At 39.8% G+C, this 18,783-nt stretch overlaps 1 protein-coding gene across 27 annotated transcripts in view; it reads right to left on the reverse strand.

The window, feature by feature from the left end:
• MACF1 (microtubule actin crosslinking factor 1) overlaps nt 1–18,783 on the reverse strand; it is a 337,622-nt gene that overhangs the window by 224,570 nt on the left and 94,269 nt on the right. For 20 of the 27 annotated variants that reach the window (XM_072723758.1, XM_072723764.1, XM_072723747.1 and 17 more), the window contains exon 1: nt 5,364–5,985. The exons of 5 other annotated variants lie outside the window; for them this stretch is intronic. In XM_072723758.1, coding sequence (XP_072579859.1) covers nt 5,364–5,853 — 490 coding nt within the window. In that variant the 5' untranslated portion in view covers nt 5,854–5,985. Of the gene's footprint in view, nt 1–5,363; nt 5,986–18,783 lie in introns of those variants that run through there. 2 more of the 27 variants (XM_072723772.1, XM_072723771.1) reach the window with 1 other exon arrangement.

The following is an 18,783-nucleotide window of genomic DNA, read 5'->3' on the forward strand; positions in this document are numbered from 1 at the left end:
ACCAAATCTCACAGGACAAAATGTAATGACAACTCCTATGTCTTATACTGAAGTTCAAGAAAACTAAAGGCATAGCAGTGTCTAGAGGGGTGATATCAGCAATTCATGTACTGTATCAGCATTTATTACTGATCTTAAGGTTAACAGACTCAAAGGTGTGATGGAGCTGATTTAGGGAAAAGAAAAGAAACGAAACGAAACGAAAAGAAAAGAGAAAAGAAAAGAAAAAAGAAAAGAAAAAAGAGAAAAGAAAAGAAAAGGAAAGGAAAGAAAAAAGAAAAGAAAAGAGAAAGGGGATGCAAAAAAAAAAGAAAGGAGATGCAGGAGAGGAAAGAAGGAAAGGAAAGGGAAGAAGGAAGGAAGGAAAAGATAGATAAGATAGATAGATAGATAGATAGATAGATAGATAGATAGATGATAGATAGATAGATGATGCTATCTTAGATTGCACTATGTTCATATGGTCCAGATCCAGGGATTATAGCTGGTCTGCCTAGTGGGATGTTGGAAAATGGAAAGAACCTTAAGAAACTGGACTGTCCAACTTTTTTATTTTGCAGATTAAAAAAACAAGACCATAGAAAGGGACACATTTTTCCTTTGGTAAACACACAAAAATTAAAATGTACTTCTCAAGGAACCATAAAGCTTTTTTCCTGTTTATGTTATCATGATGTGAGATATTAATAAACTAAAACACAGGGCAGCTCTATATCATTCATACTGAAGCACCTACCTTGGGGCCCACATGTCAAGCTAAGCCAAGCCCTATAGGTATAAATGAATAGGACAAGTTCCCTGCTACAGCTTATATCGAATACTATCTTAATCCTTTCAATTTATTTGTTCAAGTAACATTTACTGACAGCTATTTTGTCTCAGACACTTGAGAAACTGAGATGAGTAAGTGTCCCTGCTCTTAAAAATCTTACACACTAATAGACTGTCATTAGTGGAGAGAGAGAGAGACAGACAAGCAGAACAAGATGACAATACAGGTTTGAATAAGAAGCACTAACACAGTGCCACTGACCCACAAAAGAGGAACTCTTACTTCAGTGGAGGAATGCTTTCCAGAGGCTCTAACTACTTACCTTGAAGGACAGGAATCAACTAGTCCAGTTGAAAAGAGGATATGGGCATTTGGGGTAGAGAACTACAAGTTTTTAAATGATGCTAGAGTACTAGGTGTTTGTAAGGCCAAGACAGGAAATAGAACTAGTGAAATAGGCAGGGAGCAGATCATAAAAACACCTTTTTTTTTTAAAGTTATCGCCACAACCAACATGGGGTTCAAATTCACAACCCCGAGATCAAGAGTCACATGCTCTACCCACCAAATCAGACAAGCGCCCCATAAAAACACTTTTATGTCATCCTGAAAGGTTTGAACTTTCTTCTTAAAAGCAGAGGGGAAGCACTGAAGGATTTTAAGCAGGAGAGTGATACAGACAGCTCTGTATTTTAGAAAGTTAACTCTGGCTACAGCTGGAACACAGGTGGGGGTGGGAAGGAGTATGGGGGAAATAGATTGTTTCAACAGCCCTAAACATGAGGATGCAAACTAAAACATTAGGAAGTGTTTGGAATAAAAGATAATATATGTGAATGTAAGTGTGGGCAAGGTATTTTGAAGACTATTTAAAAATCTAAATACTAATTGAAAGCAAAGTTCTATCTTATGAGTGTTTTATGACTTCAATACAAACTGTCTATGTCTTCCTGTATCTTGTTTACAACTGCTGAAGAAAAAAAAAACAACTGCTGAAGAGACTGTGACTTAGGAACGTGGTCCTAAGTTCTGGTTCTGTAAACAGAACTCACCAATGGACCCATAACATCTAGGAAAATGAAGGAATAGTGATCCATGACTCCTTCCCCACACTTCTGCTGTACTCCCTTCACCTCTCCACATGCACACCTGGCCTCCAAATTTTCAAAGCAAAACCAATCAATTTAACTGTCCAATGGGAATAATAAGGAGTTAGGGAATCATATATAGTAAATGGAGAAGGAAGGACTGGCAAAGATAGCCTTCAAACCTAAGCAATTAAGCAAGCCTGACACCTAGAAGAGAAAGAACTTGATCTTTGCCAGGCTGAATTGGGACTAATGGGCCTAAGTTACAAAAAGAGGTAACCTCCAGTTTAAAAAAGAATACCTGTTACCAACACAGTGAATAGTCCATAGGTTGTATGTTCTACAATCACTTTTTCAAACAAATCTTATATGCAACTCAACATATAGAACATATAAAAACAGTATTTTAAAAAAATAAAGAAAGGATCCCTGGGTGGCTCAGCGGTTTAGAGCCTGCCTTTGTCCCAGGATGTGATCCTGGAGTCCTGGTATCAAGTCCCATGCCAGGCTTCTGCATGGAGCCTGCTTCTCCCTCTGCCTGTGTCTCTGCCTCTCTCTCTCTCTCTCTCTCTCTCTCCCTCTTCCTCTCTCTCTGTGGCTCTTGTGAATAAATGAATAAAATCTTTAAAAAATAATAATTAATAAATAAATAATAAAGATAAAAGCAGTGTTTAATAGTATAAATCAATTTTATGGGTTCAAATTTGTGTTGCATATTTTATTTTTTTTATTTTTTTTTTTAAATTTTATTTATTTATGATAAGCACACAGTGAGAGAGAGAGAAAGAGAGAGAGAGAGGCAGAGACATAGGCAGAGGGAGAAGCAGGCTCCATGCACCGGGAGCCGGACGTGGGATTCGATCCCGGGTCTCCAGGATCGCGCCCCGGGCCAAAGGCAGGCGCCAAACCGCTGTGCCACCCAGGGATCCCCCTGTGTTGCATATTTTAAAGCTAAATGATATAACCACTCAAGTAATTTTGATTAAAATTAGAGATTAATTAATTACAGTCATATCCTTTGGTATCCAGTCTATTTCTAAGTTGCACTTTATCAGAGTGAATCCTTTTTTAAAAACTCGTTCATACAAATAGCAACAAACAGTAGTAGTTTCACAGTGTGCCTGGTAATCTCAGGATATTATTCAAAAAAATTGATACAAGACCCTGAAAGAATAGCAGAAATATTTGTTTCAATGTCAAATACTTTGGACATCTAAAATTGTGTACATCCTTTACAATACGTAAATATGACTAGAAATGTGGGACAAGAAGCACAAAATCTTTTAGTACACACTCGGCCCAGTGTTATAGTGTCATCACTTAGCAATGTGTAACCCATTCACTGTTTTGGACTGAGCACCTGAGCCTTACCTAGAATTAACCAGGCACAGGACCTATGTTCTGTAGTATGTTCTGCAATAGGGAAACATTTCCAATTTAAAAAAAAAAAAAAAAAAAAAAAGACCAGATAAAAAGATACAAATTTCACTTTTTTAATAAACATTCATAAGGAGTTTAAATATGTACTTAGAGATGGTGGAGAAACTTTATTGGTGATATCCAACTGGCAGGTAGTATATTAGAGCATACGTGTTACTTTTATTTTTTTTTTTAAGATTTTATTTATTTATTTGACAGAGAGAGAGCACAAGCAGGGAGAGTGTTAGAGAGGGAGAAGCAGGCTCTCCTCTAAGCAGGGAGCCTAATTCAGGGCTCAGGGCTTGGATGACCTGAGCCAAAGACAATTAACCAACTGAGCCACCCAGGCATCCCACATACGTGTTACTTTTAAAAACATTTTAAATAGATAAAATACATCCCAAAATTGAAATTAAAATAAATCTTAATTTATTTTAATTTATCTGGGTACAGAATCTCTTAAACACTTCTACAGAAGTTCTGGTATCTGTAATCTCCAATTATAAAACCCCTGCTCCAGTTTTACAGATAAATGAACGCGGCACCTTCCCAACTATTAGGTACTAGAACCAAAGTTGTTTCACAAAAATAAAAAACTTTTACAATTTATTTTTCTTTTTATTTCAATGCATTTTATGGATGTTTACAAAATACATTTTCTAAAACATAAAAAAGAAAGCACTTGAAAGATAGGGCTCTGACTCCTAAGTATCATAGAAAATCCTATACTGAAGATAAACTTTTAAAATATTAATCAATTAGTGGTTTAAAAATGTCATTACTACCGTGCACAGGGAAAGGAAAGGAGCAGGCTCCTTCTAGATGGCAATTACTTTCTCATTGCATATGAAATAGTATATAGGGCCAAATAATTCATGCCTGTCTGCTCCTTTCTTTCTAAGATCCAGTACAGGCTTACATTTCAGGAAAGTCACTTTGGGCTATCTCCTTAAACACATCACCACACAAGCTAAACATATTTCTAAATGTCTGTTTTTGCTGATATAGACACATGCTGGGATCTGAATATTTAGTCAAAAGCTTTTCTGGGACTTACTGGAAAGGACACTGAGGAATGACTGAATCTAATTCTAATTCTGTCAAGCATTCATGAACTTTTAATAGAAAGCGAAGTAATAAGTCATCAAATCTCCATCTTAACTTGTAAGACACAAAGGAACAAGTATCTGAATACTTTGGTTTGAAGGTAGTAGGCAGATCACAAGGACAGTCCTGAAGGCACTGTGATTAGAGGGTGGACTCCAGGAGAAGCCAGTCTTTATTAGTCCTCAACCATGGAGATTCAGAATTAGCTAAACATGAGGCTGATTCCTGCACTGGGCTTTTAGAAATCAAAGGCATATAATGTAATTAATACCAAATACGAGGAGAAAGAAGGGTCTGCTTTTTTTTTTTTTTAAATCAGGGCCTGACTCCCTGGGGAAAAGAATAGTTAACTTCATTGCATAGAACAGGATGACTTAGATAAACAAGTAAACTCTACTGCTGCCTGAAGGGAAAGGAACAATTTTAATCTACCAAAGAGAACAGAGGCACCTTGGTAGGGGGGACACCACTCACCCCTTCCTCTCACTGGCCTTTCCTCCTCTGTCTTTACTTATCTGAAAATACACCAAATCCAGAAACTTCTCTAATCCCACAAGTTTTGTCCTATCTCTACCTAAAAGGATGATAGAATCACTGTATGTGTTTGGTTAAAGACAGAGATCCAGAAGCCACTTTGAGATTGTGAGAAAGTAGGGAAAGGAAGAGCTTGACTCTCTGAGGAAGGACCCAAGTCAGCACAGTTGCCACTTCCCTCAGCTTGGAGTCCAGACATCACCTCATCAAACCAGCACCCTCCAGCAGACAGCTGCACAGACCAGGGAAGAGTCCAGGTCTCAAACTAGTCCCAGGGTGGCCCAGTTTCCTCAGTAGGTCCAAACACGCATAAAGTCTCACAGCACCCCAGCTGAGAAGAGGTACTGGCCCTTTAAGGATAGCCACTGGGAAGCCCTCGTCATTTAGCCCACCCTCAAACGCCCCCCCAGTAGATTTAAAGAATAACTGGGTTCACACATTACCTGCTCTGCCTCTGGCACATCTCTTCCAGTACAGGACACCGGCAATCCCAAGAATGTGAGTCAAAATAAAGATGGTTGATGGCAAATAAGATGAATCTAAGAGCGGCATTTCCAGGCCCGCTTTCCTCCTCCCCTGAGTTGAGCCACAAGCCCACAGCTCTGCGGCGCAGGCCTCCGAATGCCTTTCTCCTGAGGTTACTGCTGTCCTGTCCCGAACTGTCAGCACAGAGGCGGCGGCCCCCAGCACAGTGTTGTCAGAAACTTCCTGGCGGCTTCTCCTCCATCTCGCCCCTGACTGAAGGGCAGCCCTAGATGGGGCTGACACCGCACAGTGTTTCTCAGACAAAGCCCAGGAAACAACTGGCCAGAGGGGGGAGGGGAAGGAGGAACCAGGAGAGTGAAAAGGAGCGCCTAAGCTAGTGCTGGGCTGACTCAAATTTCTATCTTTGGCATCCTCTGTCCAGCTTAAACAAACAAACCTCAGACCCATCTATAAGAAGGGGGGGTGTCAGAGGACGTCACACTCTTAACTTTCCATTCCCCGCCAGGCTGGAACGCCAGGCTTCAGGATGAAGCCAAAAGAAAAAAGTCACAGAATTACTGGGCAATCACTTGTGGGGAGGAGTTAAAAGTACACAAGGACGTATTTCAAGTGTCCATGTAGTACCCTGGCCAGTCGGGCCAACCCTTCCACACCCACGGCCTAGGAGGAGGAGGAGAGGCGCCAGAGCATCACATACACAGCAAGCTCCAGGAGATAGATCTGACATCACGGCGTGATGAAGATGAACGAGGAGGACAAAAAAAACCAGTGTTTTCAGAGTTGGAAAATCCACCACTAGCTGCCCAAGGGGATACGGGGAATAGCTGCTCAATGACAGTAGAAAACAATGCCTTCCACAAAACTAAGGCCTGCTGACAAATGAAAACCTGATACGGAGGCTGTAGCAGCAACTGAAAACACTTTACCACCACATACCTACTAGAAGGACTAAAATTAAAAAGATCGATTATATCAAGTCTTGGCAAGGATATGAAGCAACTGGAACTTTCATACAGTGCTGGTGAGGGTGTCAATCGGCACAACTGCTCTGGTTTGGCAATTTCTTATAGAGTGATGCATACACATACCAAATGATCGGGCGATATCACTCCTAGGATTTACCCAAGAAAAGTGAAAACATTGTGTTCACAGAAAAACCTGTATGTAAACTAAGAGCAGCTTTATTCAAAATAATGAAAATCTGGAAACAGCCCAAAATCCATGAACTGGTGGACTAATAAACAAATCACAGGGCGTCCATACAATGGACTACAACATGGCAATAAAAAAGGAACAACCTACGGCTACCACAGCCTGGATGACTCTCAAGAGCACTGTGCTACATGGAAGAAGCCAAACACAAAAGGCTACATACTGTATGGTTCCATCCACGTGACATTCTAGAAAAGCAAAACTATACATAGGACAGAAAGCAGGTAACTGGTTGCCAAGGCCTGGGGGTGAGGGAAGGAACAAACTACAAAAAACACAAGGGAACTTTTTGTGGTAATGATTCCTTAAACTGTATGCATTTGTCAAAATCCACTGTATTGTACACCCAAAATGGTGACTTTAGTTGTACATAAAATATACTTCAATAAACCTAACACACTGAAAACCTGGAAAGAAGTTCACACAGCCTAAGTTGAATATGCAAAGGCCTCCTTGTACCACTGTTCCTCTTGTCATCTACTTTTCTCTGAAGAGATTTTTTATAAAATGAAGTGTGGATACAAAACATAACAGAGAAGACCCAATAGCAAGGAGCACATCTAACATCCTCTGTGACACCTTTCCCTCGGGGAAGAGTTATAGCTTCTCCTACTAACAAACTAGTTCTTTATTTATTCCTATGGTGCCTTTTATACTATGGTATGTAAATATGCTGTATTCTCTCACAAAAAAAGCCTTAAAAACACAAATTGTTTTAATATCCATAAAGTTACCCTTATTTATTTGGGGGGAATAGGGAGAGAGAAAGAATCTTAGGCAGGGGGGCTCAATGCCTAGTGCAGAGCTGGACATGGGGCTCCATCTCACAACCCTAAGATCATGACCTGAATTGAAATCAAGAGTCAGACGCTCGGGGGGTGGGGGTGAATGGGTGACGGGCACTGAGGGGGGCACTTGACAGGATGAGCATTGGGTGTTATTCTGTATGTTGGTAAATTGAACACCAATAAAAAATAAATTTATTATTTAAAAAAAAAGTCAGACACTTAAGCAACTGAGCCACTCAGGTGGTTCATTCCTTTATTTGTTTAGAGCTATAAGAAAAATAAATAAAAGAGGAAGTGTTTTAGATTTGAATAATCTATTAAACAAAGGGATAATAAAGGGCCCTTGATAGGTGAACAAATGCAATATATTTTAATCTGGCATCCAGATCATCTATAATTTTGTGCGAACCCATATCTCATTTATCCAATATTTACTGTTTACTCTGTTTCAGGCTCTGTTCTAGATACTGGGAATGTAGTAGTGAACAAAACAAAGACCTTGCTTTCATGAGGCTTATATATGAGTAGAAGAAGATGGAAAGTAAACACAAACAAGCACATATACAGTTTGTCAGACAAATATAATGGAGAACACCAAAAGAGATGAAGAGGAGAAGGGAGTGTCAGTAGGGTCAAGTTTCCCATTTTATATATAAGATGTTCAGGGAAGGCTTCTCTAATAAGATGGCATTTAAGCAGAGACCTAAAGAATATGAGCAAACCAATCATATGGCTATCTAGAGAAAAGATGAGCCAAATTTTTTAAGAAGCAAGTGCAAAGGGCAAAAGTAGATTTGGTGTGTTCAAGGAACATGGGGAAAACTATATTGATTGGAGCCCACAGAGAAAAGGGGAGAATGTCAAGAGATGAAGCAAGAGAGATTATCAGATCACCTACATCTGTATAGGCCACTTGTAAAGACTCTGGCTTTTATTCTAAATGAAGTAGGAAACCTTTGGAAAGTTTTGTGTGAGTGTGTGACACGATTTTAAAAAGAACCCCCCTTGCTGCTAAACTGAGAAGAGACTATTAAGAGGCAAGAATGGGAGCAGGGCCACTAGTTAAAATGCCATTACAACAATGTAAGTGAAAACTGGTGGCTGAGAAACAATAGCTGGGACCAGAGTGTGGTGTTAGAGCTGGCAAGATGTGGTCATATTCTGGATAAATTATAAAGGAAGAGTCATCAGAATTTGCTCATAGACTGGATGTGGGGTGAGGACAGAGCCATGGACAGAGCCTTGGCACTAAGAGTTAAGGCCTGAGAAACTGAATGAACAGAACTGCTACTGCCTGAGATGGGAAAGACCGTTGGAGAAGCAAAGGGTTTGGGCTTCACTGGTGGTTGTAGTTGTTTTTGTTTTGTTTTGGTTTTTTGGTTTTTTGAGGAGGAGGCAGAAATTCTCTTTTGGATATAGCAGATTTGAAATGCTAGTAGACATACCAGTAGAACTTTGAATATGCAACTGAATATCTGAATCTAGAGTTCCAGGAGAGACCCAGGATGAGTTTTAAAGCCAGAAAATCAGGTGAGATCACTTGGGGAGTGAAGAGAGAGAGAGGAGATGAAGTTCATGGACTAAGTGTGGAAAACCCTACAACATTAGATAGGGAAGAGGAAGAACCATCAAAAGAGAAACCAGTGGATTAGGAAAACCAAAAAATCATGATGCCCCAGAAGCCAGGGGAAGGAAGTGTTTTAAGAAGAAGTAATTAGGGGCACCTGGCTAGCTCTGTTGGGGGAGTGTGTGACTCTTGAGCTAAAGGTTGTAGGTTTGAGGTCCATGTAGAGTGTAGAGATTACCTAAAAATAAAATCTTAAAAAAGAAAGTAGTAATTAATCATTGCCAAAGCTCTTAATGTGTCATGATGAAGATCAAGAATGGACCACTGAGGGACGCCTGGATGGCTCAGTGGTTTAGCTTCTGCCTTTGACTCAGGGCGTGACCCTGAGTCCCAGGATCAAGTCCCACATCGGGCTCCCTGGATGGAGCTTGCTTCTCCCTCTGCCTGTGTCTCTGTCTCTGCCTCTCTCTCTCTCTCTCTTTGTGTGTCTCTCATGAATAAATAAAATCTTAAAAAAAAAAAAAAAAAAAGAACGGACCACTGAATTTAGGGATGTGGAGGTTGCTAGTGACTTTAATAAGGGGAGTTTTGATGCCAGAAAAGACCTGACTGGAGTGATTCATGAGAGAATGGGATTTATAGGGCTATGACGAACAGCATGGCGACTACAGTTAAAAATTTTTTAATAGATTGCATATGTGAAAGCTGTGAAGAGAGTGTATCTTAAAAGTGCTCATCACAAGGGGGGAAAAAGCTTTTTGGTATCTATACAAGGTGACAGATGGTAACCAGACTTACTGTAGTAATCATTTTGCAAGATATGCAAATATCAAAGTATTATGTTGTACACCTGAAACTAATATAATGTGTCAATTATACCTCAAATATAATTTTTAAAAGTTAAATGTAAAAAAGAGAGAATGAAGTGAAAAATACTCAAGAACTTTGCTGTAAAACAAAAGCAAAGAGAGGGATGTAGGGTCAAGAGAACTTTTCTTGACATGTGAAATGTATTAGTGTTTGCTGAAAAGAATAAGTGCAACAGAAGGAAAATGGATAGTGGAATCCAGGGGAGACTAAACCAGAGCTCCCTCTGGAGCAGGGCTCTCTTGCAAAACAGAACATTTTGTTCATTCAATTTAAAAACACAGAGCATAAAGCTAGACACGGTGGACACAAAGATGATGATAATGACCCACGCCTTGCTGTGGAGAAGCCCCGGAGCTTTGATAGCCAAAGAAGAAGTACTTGCTTGGAAGGGCATTTATAATAATATACTATACTAATACTATGATATGCTAACATGTATTGAGTGGCAACTAGAAAACACTTTCACATCTGTTACTTCATTCAACTCTGACAATATTATTAGCATTAATGTTATATTATACATTATTATTATAAATGGGGATATTTTATAAATCAAGAACTTGGGGCTCACAACATTTTGTCACCTACACTCAAATTTTTAAAGTTTTATTATAAATAAAAAATATTTTTTAAAGAGAAACTGGGGCTCAGAAAAGTCAAGTTATTTTGCCCAAAGTCACAAAGTAAGAAGATGAACTGACATCTGAACTTTTATCTGCCTGATTTTAAATCAATGTATTTTATCACACTGTCTTCCTTTACTAAAATGTTCTGGCAAACTAAGTACATCAACTTAAACTTAGATATGTATATGTCTGGGATACTTCCTCTTTACAAGGCTTTGTACACAGCCCCACCCGGCTCTAAGGAAAGAACTTCAACATAGAACAGCACAGTGCTAGTGCTGCCTATATCACCATTGTACAACTGTCTTTCTGCAGTCTTATAAATATCTTTACCATGTTTTCATTTCCTAAAGTAAAAGCCATTTCTCTACCTTATTCTACTACCAGAAGCCATTGCAAAACTATCTTAATTAGAAAATCACATATCATGCTTGTGCCATTCAAAAATACCTAGATAAAAAATCCAAAGCACTCGAATGTCAAGACACATTCTGAACCTACTGTTATTATTAGAGAAGACAATGAAAGGTATCCAAAGCCATTTGCTCTTCATAAGATGGCACCCTATACCTTGGATACACCATTTTTCTACATGTTTCCAGCCTTTGTGTGTATGTACATTTGTCTAGAGGGAGAAAGGACTGCCTTTGTGAAAACAAAATGAATTTTTCACTTAACAAAACTAAAATGGATCTGTGTGCTGTCATTTATAGGAAGTGGTTAGAGGCTGGCAGGAGGGAGTGACTCGGGGTTTTTTTAGAGATCATTTATTATACAAAGAATGAGCCATTTAAAGTCATATTTAGCACCCCCCAGGATATCCCTTCCATACAGCCATTAGGCAGGGCCCCAAACCAACAAGGAAGCCCTGTAAAAAGCAAGACTCTAAACTTCATTAAGATTTTAGATCTGCCTCTCTTTAGGGTTACTTCACTCATGAGAATTTAGGATGGTCACCCACAACCATTACTCACAAGAAATCTCAAAACAAGGCAACACCTCAGAATCACTAACATTTGCAACTGAGATGAAAGGAAGCCTGTGAAAAGGGGCGCCACAACTGTTACTCACACTGCCATGGAGTTATACCTGATCTCAAAAAGCTTGTGGACAGGGCAGCCTGGGTGGCTCAGCGGTTTAGTGCCGCTTTCAGCCCAGTGCATGATCCTGGAGACCTGAGATCAAGTCCCACGTCAGGCTCCCTGCATGGAGCCAGGTTCCCCCTCTGCCTGTGTCTCTGCCCCTCTCTCTGTCTCTCATGAATAAATAAATAAAATAAAATAAAATTTAAAAAGCTTGTGGAGGGATCCCTGGGTGGCGCAGCGGTTTGGCGCCTGCCTTTGGCCCAGGGCGCGATCCTGGAGACCCAGGATCGAGTCCCACATCAGGCTCCCGGTGCATGGAGCCTGCTTCTCCCTCCGCCTGTGTCTCTGCCTCTCTCTCTCTCTCTCTCTGTGACTATCATAAGTAAATAAAAAAAAAAAAAATTTTTTTTTAAAAAAAAAGCTTGTGGACAAGCCTCTTGAGCAGATATGGACTAAAACTCTAAGACTGAAATCTGGGAAAACAATGCTTACAAAGAGGAGGCATTTTTCAAACAACAAATATACCTCAGATTAAAAATTTGGTAGAGACTGGGGGTGCCTGGGTGTCTCAGTTGGTTAAACATCCAACTCCTGATTTCAGCTCAGGTCATGATCTCAGGGTTGTGGAGCCTACTTAAAAGTTCTCTCTCTCCTTCTCCCTCTACCTCCCAACCGCCTCCACTTGCAGAAGCACACACCTTCTCTCTCTCTCTCTCTCCTTAAAAAAAAAAAAAAAAAAAAATTCAGAGACTAGCATATGACTAATAGCACTGGAAACCCCAGGCTGCTGAAAATGGCAGGATCCAGGCATCAAAGCCTGGCCCTGAGCTCTGGTCATCTGTCTCCTTCCATGAGTCCAGTAGGCAGAAGGACTTGTGTTTCACAGGAGCTAATCAGGAAACACTGTGACTCCTGGCTCTAATGTCTAGCAATGTGGGATTTTGACAACAATCAATACACAAAGGCCCAGGAATACCTACAAAGAATATTCTACATACCCGAGTGTCCCTGAAAATAGTAATGTTAGAAAACTCTCCCAAATTTCTTGCTCAGTAACCTAGATTCCATGAGCTTTATAGTAGCATGGTAATTACAAGCTCAGTCTGAAGTCACATCACCTAAGTTCAAATCCAGACTTTACTATGTTTATGTCACATTAGCACTTTTGGGCAAATTATTTAATTAACCTCATACAGCCTCAATTTCCTCATCCGTAAAATGACACTACTAATAATAACCATCTCATAGAGCTGTAGTGAGTATTAAATGAGTTAATATATTTATGGTGCTTAGATAATGCCTGGCAAACAACCTGTGCTAAATAATTATTGGCTATTCTTATTATTTGGAGGAGCAGTATACAAACCACATCTGACCACAAAGACCTCTGAATACTGTGCAGACTGCACAAAACCTTAATAAATTGATAATCTCTCTAATTTGCCTAATCCCAGTCTCCAACATGCCAATCCTGTCCACATTCACTGTGAGTTTAATTTCCCTGACACATGCATAATGACCAGTACATCTTAAATGCTTACTAAATATCCATTTGTAATTTTATTCTAAAACTTTCAATTCCCCACTGTCAGCAAATTAAATCCAAAAATCTCCGGCTTTACAATATTTTCCTCATTTACTCTAGAATGTATTTCCTTCTCATTCCCTCAAGTCAAAATCCCATTTGTATGGACCAGCTTAAAACCAATTCCACAGAATTTTCCCTGGTGACTCCCTCCATCCCAGTTAGAAGTAAACGTCTCCCTCTCTTGAGATTATACTATACTTTATTTGTGTGCTTATTTTTACTCTCTCACTCAAGTTTTTGAAGCTAGATGAATTCTGCTCTCCTATATGAAATCTCATCCCTAAACAACTATTTGTGTAATGAGTGAATTAATTAATTAATGAACAAGAAGAGTCCAAAAGAGCACTGTGAGAGCCAAGGGTATAAGGGTGGAACATACTGAAAAGAACTAAACAAGGTCCCATAAACCATGAAGAGTCACAAAATATAAGTATTTCTTGGGAATGCATCTATTTTGACTGCAAAAACATACTAGAGAGAGCAAATGCCTGGAAAACTATCCATCTTACAGCAGGAATAACTCACTATTCTCCTCTAGATGACCCAGCAGATAAAACACACTAACAAAGAAGCTGAACCACTTTTAACACCAGAATTCTAAATCCACTTGGGAGTTTTAGGGAAAAAATGACTCCAAGAACACAGTAGAAATTTTGCTTTTTCTTAAAGCTGGCAAAAAATTGATTTACTGATCCAGCAATTTCACAAGAACATCTAGAACACTCTGTATTTTATTTTTTAAATGGAGAACAGAAAGGGCACCCAGGGGATGCAGTCAATTGAACATCTGACTCTTGTTTTGGGGAGGTCGTGATCTCTAGGTTGTGGGTCTCCACGTTGTGGGTCGGGGTTCAAACATCATCCAGCTCTGTGCTTGAGATTCATTCTCTCCTCGTCTGCCCCTCTCACTCTCTCTCTCTCTCTCTCTCTCTCAAATAAATAAATCTTTTTTAAAAACGGAGGACAGAAGACAGTGGATCACCATTTTTAAAGATTTTTATTTTAAGTAATGTCTACAGCTGATGTGGGACTGAAACTTACAACAGGTCAAGAGGCACATGCTCGAATGACCAAGCCAGCCAGGCGCCCCTAGAAAACCCATTCTTAGAACCCAAGTGCCTCTTTCTCTGCCCAGAGTTCTCAACTTAACACATTCTGTTAGAAACCTAGATTCAAATTCTGACTTCACAGTTTCTAGCTGTGTGTCTTTGAGTGAATTACTTAATCTTTTTCATTCTCAGTTTCTTCATCTGTAAAATGGGAATAATAAAATCACCTCTTCGTGGTGTTACAGTGGGGATAAAGGGAGAAAACACATGCACTATCTGGCCCACCAGATAGCATTCACTATTGACTTTTTTTTAAAGCATTAAAAATTATCTCATTAATGTTAGCTATTGTTATTGTTACTCTACTCAAGCTTTTATACCCCAGCAGGGTATCGAGACAACTTCAGTGGCCAATGCTAAGAGGTAAGTCAACGTAAAATGTGTGGTATTTAACAGCTCTAAGCTGCCAACTCAATGAATAAATCAAATAAGGTTTCAATGGCATTGCTTCAAAAAGGGAAAGGACAAAAATATTTAGTGCATATTAAAATCCATATTATTATTGTAAATAATCTCTCTTCAAGAATCTGATTATTTCCCCCCACAAAGTAATAATGAGATCTAGCTATTGAGTTTTTTCCAGGAAACTCTGGTAGCCAGTATCTTAAATAAATGGAGACAATTCAAGGGAAAGAAGCTCTGTCCATGGAGATTGCTCTTGAATTTTGCTAAGGATTGTTATTTTTATCCAGAAATATCCCTCATTCCAAGTGAATTCATGATGGAGAGTTAGCATCTGACTCCTATCCAGCCTAAACACATTTTTAAAATGCTTTCCCAAATAAAAATGGTTTCAATGGCAAACATCTTTTAGTGTGGTCTGGCTAAGAAATATGTGATCCACTTTAGTTTCTCGGAAACACCTTGGAACGCAAGAGGGCAGAATGGGCATGTGGCTGACAAAGGGTGAGGACCTCAACAATTAGAATAAGGTAAACAGGCAGGCTTGAGAATGATAATTGCTAGTTATATTCAAGACTCAGAAGAAGAGTCCAGGCAACGATGATAAGAGGTAGGTAAGTGAGACCAACTTAAACTACTTATCCATGGAAACCAAGCTTTGCACACAAACAGCTAATTTTAGATCTCTGCGAGATTGTTTTCTAGATCCTAGCAGTAGTCCTAAATGATAAAGAGGGAAAACTTAACACCTGAAGACAAAGATTTGTCAGTTTTATACCTGCGGACCCCCAGAGCCTGCTCTGAACCCTAATCCACAACACAAGAATCATTTTGGTTTTTCTCAGGAGAATTCTAACACCAGGCCTTCTCTCTCTCAGGAGAATCAGATCACCAGGCCTGATCTTCTAAACTGAACTTCAGTTTCCTAAAGTGTACAATGTGTATAAATGTACCCGTTTCTCAGGGTTGTAGGTAGGTACACACCAGATGCTTAATAAACAGTTTTCTTCCCTGGTCTCCTTTGATTTTTTTTGAAAAGTCTCTTCCAGTCTTATTTATAAAACCAATTCCACCTCAGTCTTGGTTTCTTGCTTCACCTAGTGCTTGAAATAATCTGTTCTTCAAATACTCAATAGATAGATATTTTTCTTTCTTTTTATTGGATTTTTTATTTTTCTAATTTTGCAAATTTGTATTATTTTCATGTTCAAAATTAGACATCTTAAAATGATCGGTGTACACCTGACACTGATATAATACTGTATGCTAACTGTACTGGAATTGAAAAAATTAAAAGAATATTTCATATCCCTTTCAGTTCCTTTCCATCGTGGAATCTTCAAGTAGTTACAGCTTTATAAAAAAAAAATTGCTTTACCTTGCACTCTTTGACTACAAATATTACCAGAGACTATTCCTAACAGAGGGCCCCCCATAGGCATCCATTTCTTTCTTTATAGCTTGGGATTGCCCCTGGAAATCTCTTAGATCCAGTTGTCATTGGATCCACAAAATTCTTAATACAAGTTCACATTTTTAGGATGCCTGGGTGGCTCAGCAGTTTAGCACCGCCTTCAGTCCAGGGCGTGATCCTGGAGTCCCCGGAGTGTCGGGATGTAGTACCACATGGGGCTCCCTGCATGGAGCCTGCTTCTCCCTCTGCCTGTGTCTCTGCCTCTCTCTTTCTCTGTGTCTCTCATGAATAAATAAATAAAATCTTAAAAAAAAAAAAAGTCCACATTTTTTATTTCTGCTCTAATATTTAAAAAAAGTGCTCATCGAAAGATGAATGGATAAAGAAGATGTGGTTTATGTATACAATGGAATATTACTCAGCAATTAGAAACGACAAATACCCACCATTTGCTTCAACGTGGATGGAACTGGAGGGTATTATGATGAGTGAAATAAGTCAATCGGAGAAGGACAAACAGTGTATGTTCTCATTCATTTGGGGAATATGAATAAGTGTATGTTCTCATTCATTTGGGGAAACGAACTAGGGGTGGTGGAAGGGGAGGAGGGCGGGTGTTGGAGGGGAATGGGTGACGGGCACTGAGGTGGACACTTGACGGGATGAGCACTGGGTGTTTTTCTGTATGTTGGTAAATTGAACACCAATAAAAATTAATTAAAAAAAAAAAAAAGAAACGACAAATACCCACCATTTGCTTCAACGTGGATGGAACTGGAGGGTATTATGCTGAGTGAAATAAGTCAATCGGAGAAGGACAAACAGTGTATGTTCTCATTCATTTGGGGAATATAAATAATAGTGAAAGGGAATATAAAGGAAGGGAGAAGAAATGTTGGGAAATATCAGGAAGGGAGACAGAACATAAAGACTCCAAACTCGGGGAAACGAACTAGGGGTGGTGGAAGGGGAGGAGGGCGGGTGTTGGAGGGGAATGGGTGACGGGCACTGAGGTGGACACTTGACGGGATGAGCACTGGGTGTTTTTCTGTATGTTGGTAAATTGAACACCAATAAAAATTAATTAAAAAAATAAATAAATAAAAAATAAAAAAAGTGCTCAATATACAAAGGGGCCAATAAAGACAAGGAATCTTTTTTTTTTTTTTAAAGATGAGAAATCTGATTGGTCTATCATAAGATTAGTGGTAGCTTCTCTCATTTAGAGCTTAAACCCCCAGTGACCCCTACTGGACAAAGATGGACACAGAAGACTGAATTTTATAACCAAAACCAAGAGATTCTGTGACTGCTTTTATTCTATGTGTGTGAAATTCACACACATAGCATTTTCATTACACAAGCTCAAGCTTGCTTCAAAACCCACACACACGACATAAAACGCAGAGATGCTAGGTCCAGTCAGTTCACTCCTTCCATGAAAATATTCTCACCTCAAAGTTGGTTGGCTTACTGGCTGCGCCAGCTGGATCCCCAGTATTCAGAGCTTTGTGAGATTTTTTTTTAAAGATTTTATTTATTTGACACACAGAGTGAGAGAACAAGCAGGGGGAAAGGGGGAGCAGTAGGCAGAGGGAAAGGTAGAAGTAGGCTCTCCGCTGAACATGGTGCCCTACGTGAGGCTCAATCCCAGGATCTCGGGTCATAACTTGAGCAAGAGGCAGGCGCTTAAACGAATGAGCCACCCAGGCACCCCATGTGATGAGTTCTTAAATAGAGGAAAGAACAGGCAGTGAAGAAGCAGTCACTGGCATACAATCCCTACCCCCCACTACCCTACATTTTTCCATTTCCAAAACTGACTCACTCTCAGCTCAGCCCAGACTCCCTACCAGCAGTCAGGGCCACTATGGTGTGCCCAGTGAGTAATGTTTCCCCAATGCATCCTCCCAGCTGCCTCTGACTTAACAAGTCATAAAAGGAAATATGGGTAACAGTTTTAAGGGAAGAGAACACACACTCCATCCTGGAGACAGGGATAGTTCCTCTCAGCCCTCTGCAGGGACTCAAAGCTACAGTGAATTCCCTCTAACGGCAGCCAGGTGGCAATGCGGAAACGGTCAAAGGCAGAAACACCAATGAGAACAATAAACCCTTACTCTCTCAAATCTGAGAACAACAGATTCTATTTTGGATAAAACCAAAAGTCGTGGATATTAGGCAGAGCCCAATCTAGCCTAGAGGTTGTGGTTATGGTTATGGTTATGGTTCATCACCACAGACTGTCTACAATCATCAGCCTCATTTGTAAGGCAAAACCCTAATGAAAACTGAATCTCAAAGAAAGGTATAAATACCTGCCCATCTACCCTCAAGTTCCGAAAGGAGGGTGATGAGGAAAAGGATGGTATTACGTTTTTGATTAATCAGTGACTGGCACAGCTGATATTCAACAAACCCTAAACAGACAATAGTCATCATAGTTTTTTCTTTCTAAGATTTTATTTACTATTCAGAGTCACAGAGAGAGAGACAGAGACACAGACAGAGGGAGAAGCAGGCTCCCCACAGGGAGCCCAATGCGGGACTCAATCCCCAGATCCCGGATCACACCCTAAGCCAAGGCAGACGCTCTTAGCTCAGCTCATCGCTCATTGGCTGAGCCACCCAGGCGTCCCAATACCCAATAGTCCTAGTTTAACTTTCCCCAGTAGATATTCCCGGAGCATTTAAATCTCTGAAGTTTATCTGTGAA

The sequence above is a fragment of the Vulpes vulpes genome, chromosome 10 (genome assembly GCF_048418805.1).
Source record: "Vulpes vulpes isolate BD-2025 chromosome 10, VulVul3, whole genome shotgun sequence".
Taxonomy (NCBI): Eukaryota; Metazoa; Chordata; class Mammalia; order Carnivora; family Canidae; genus Vulpes; species Vulpes vulpes.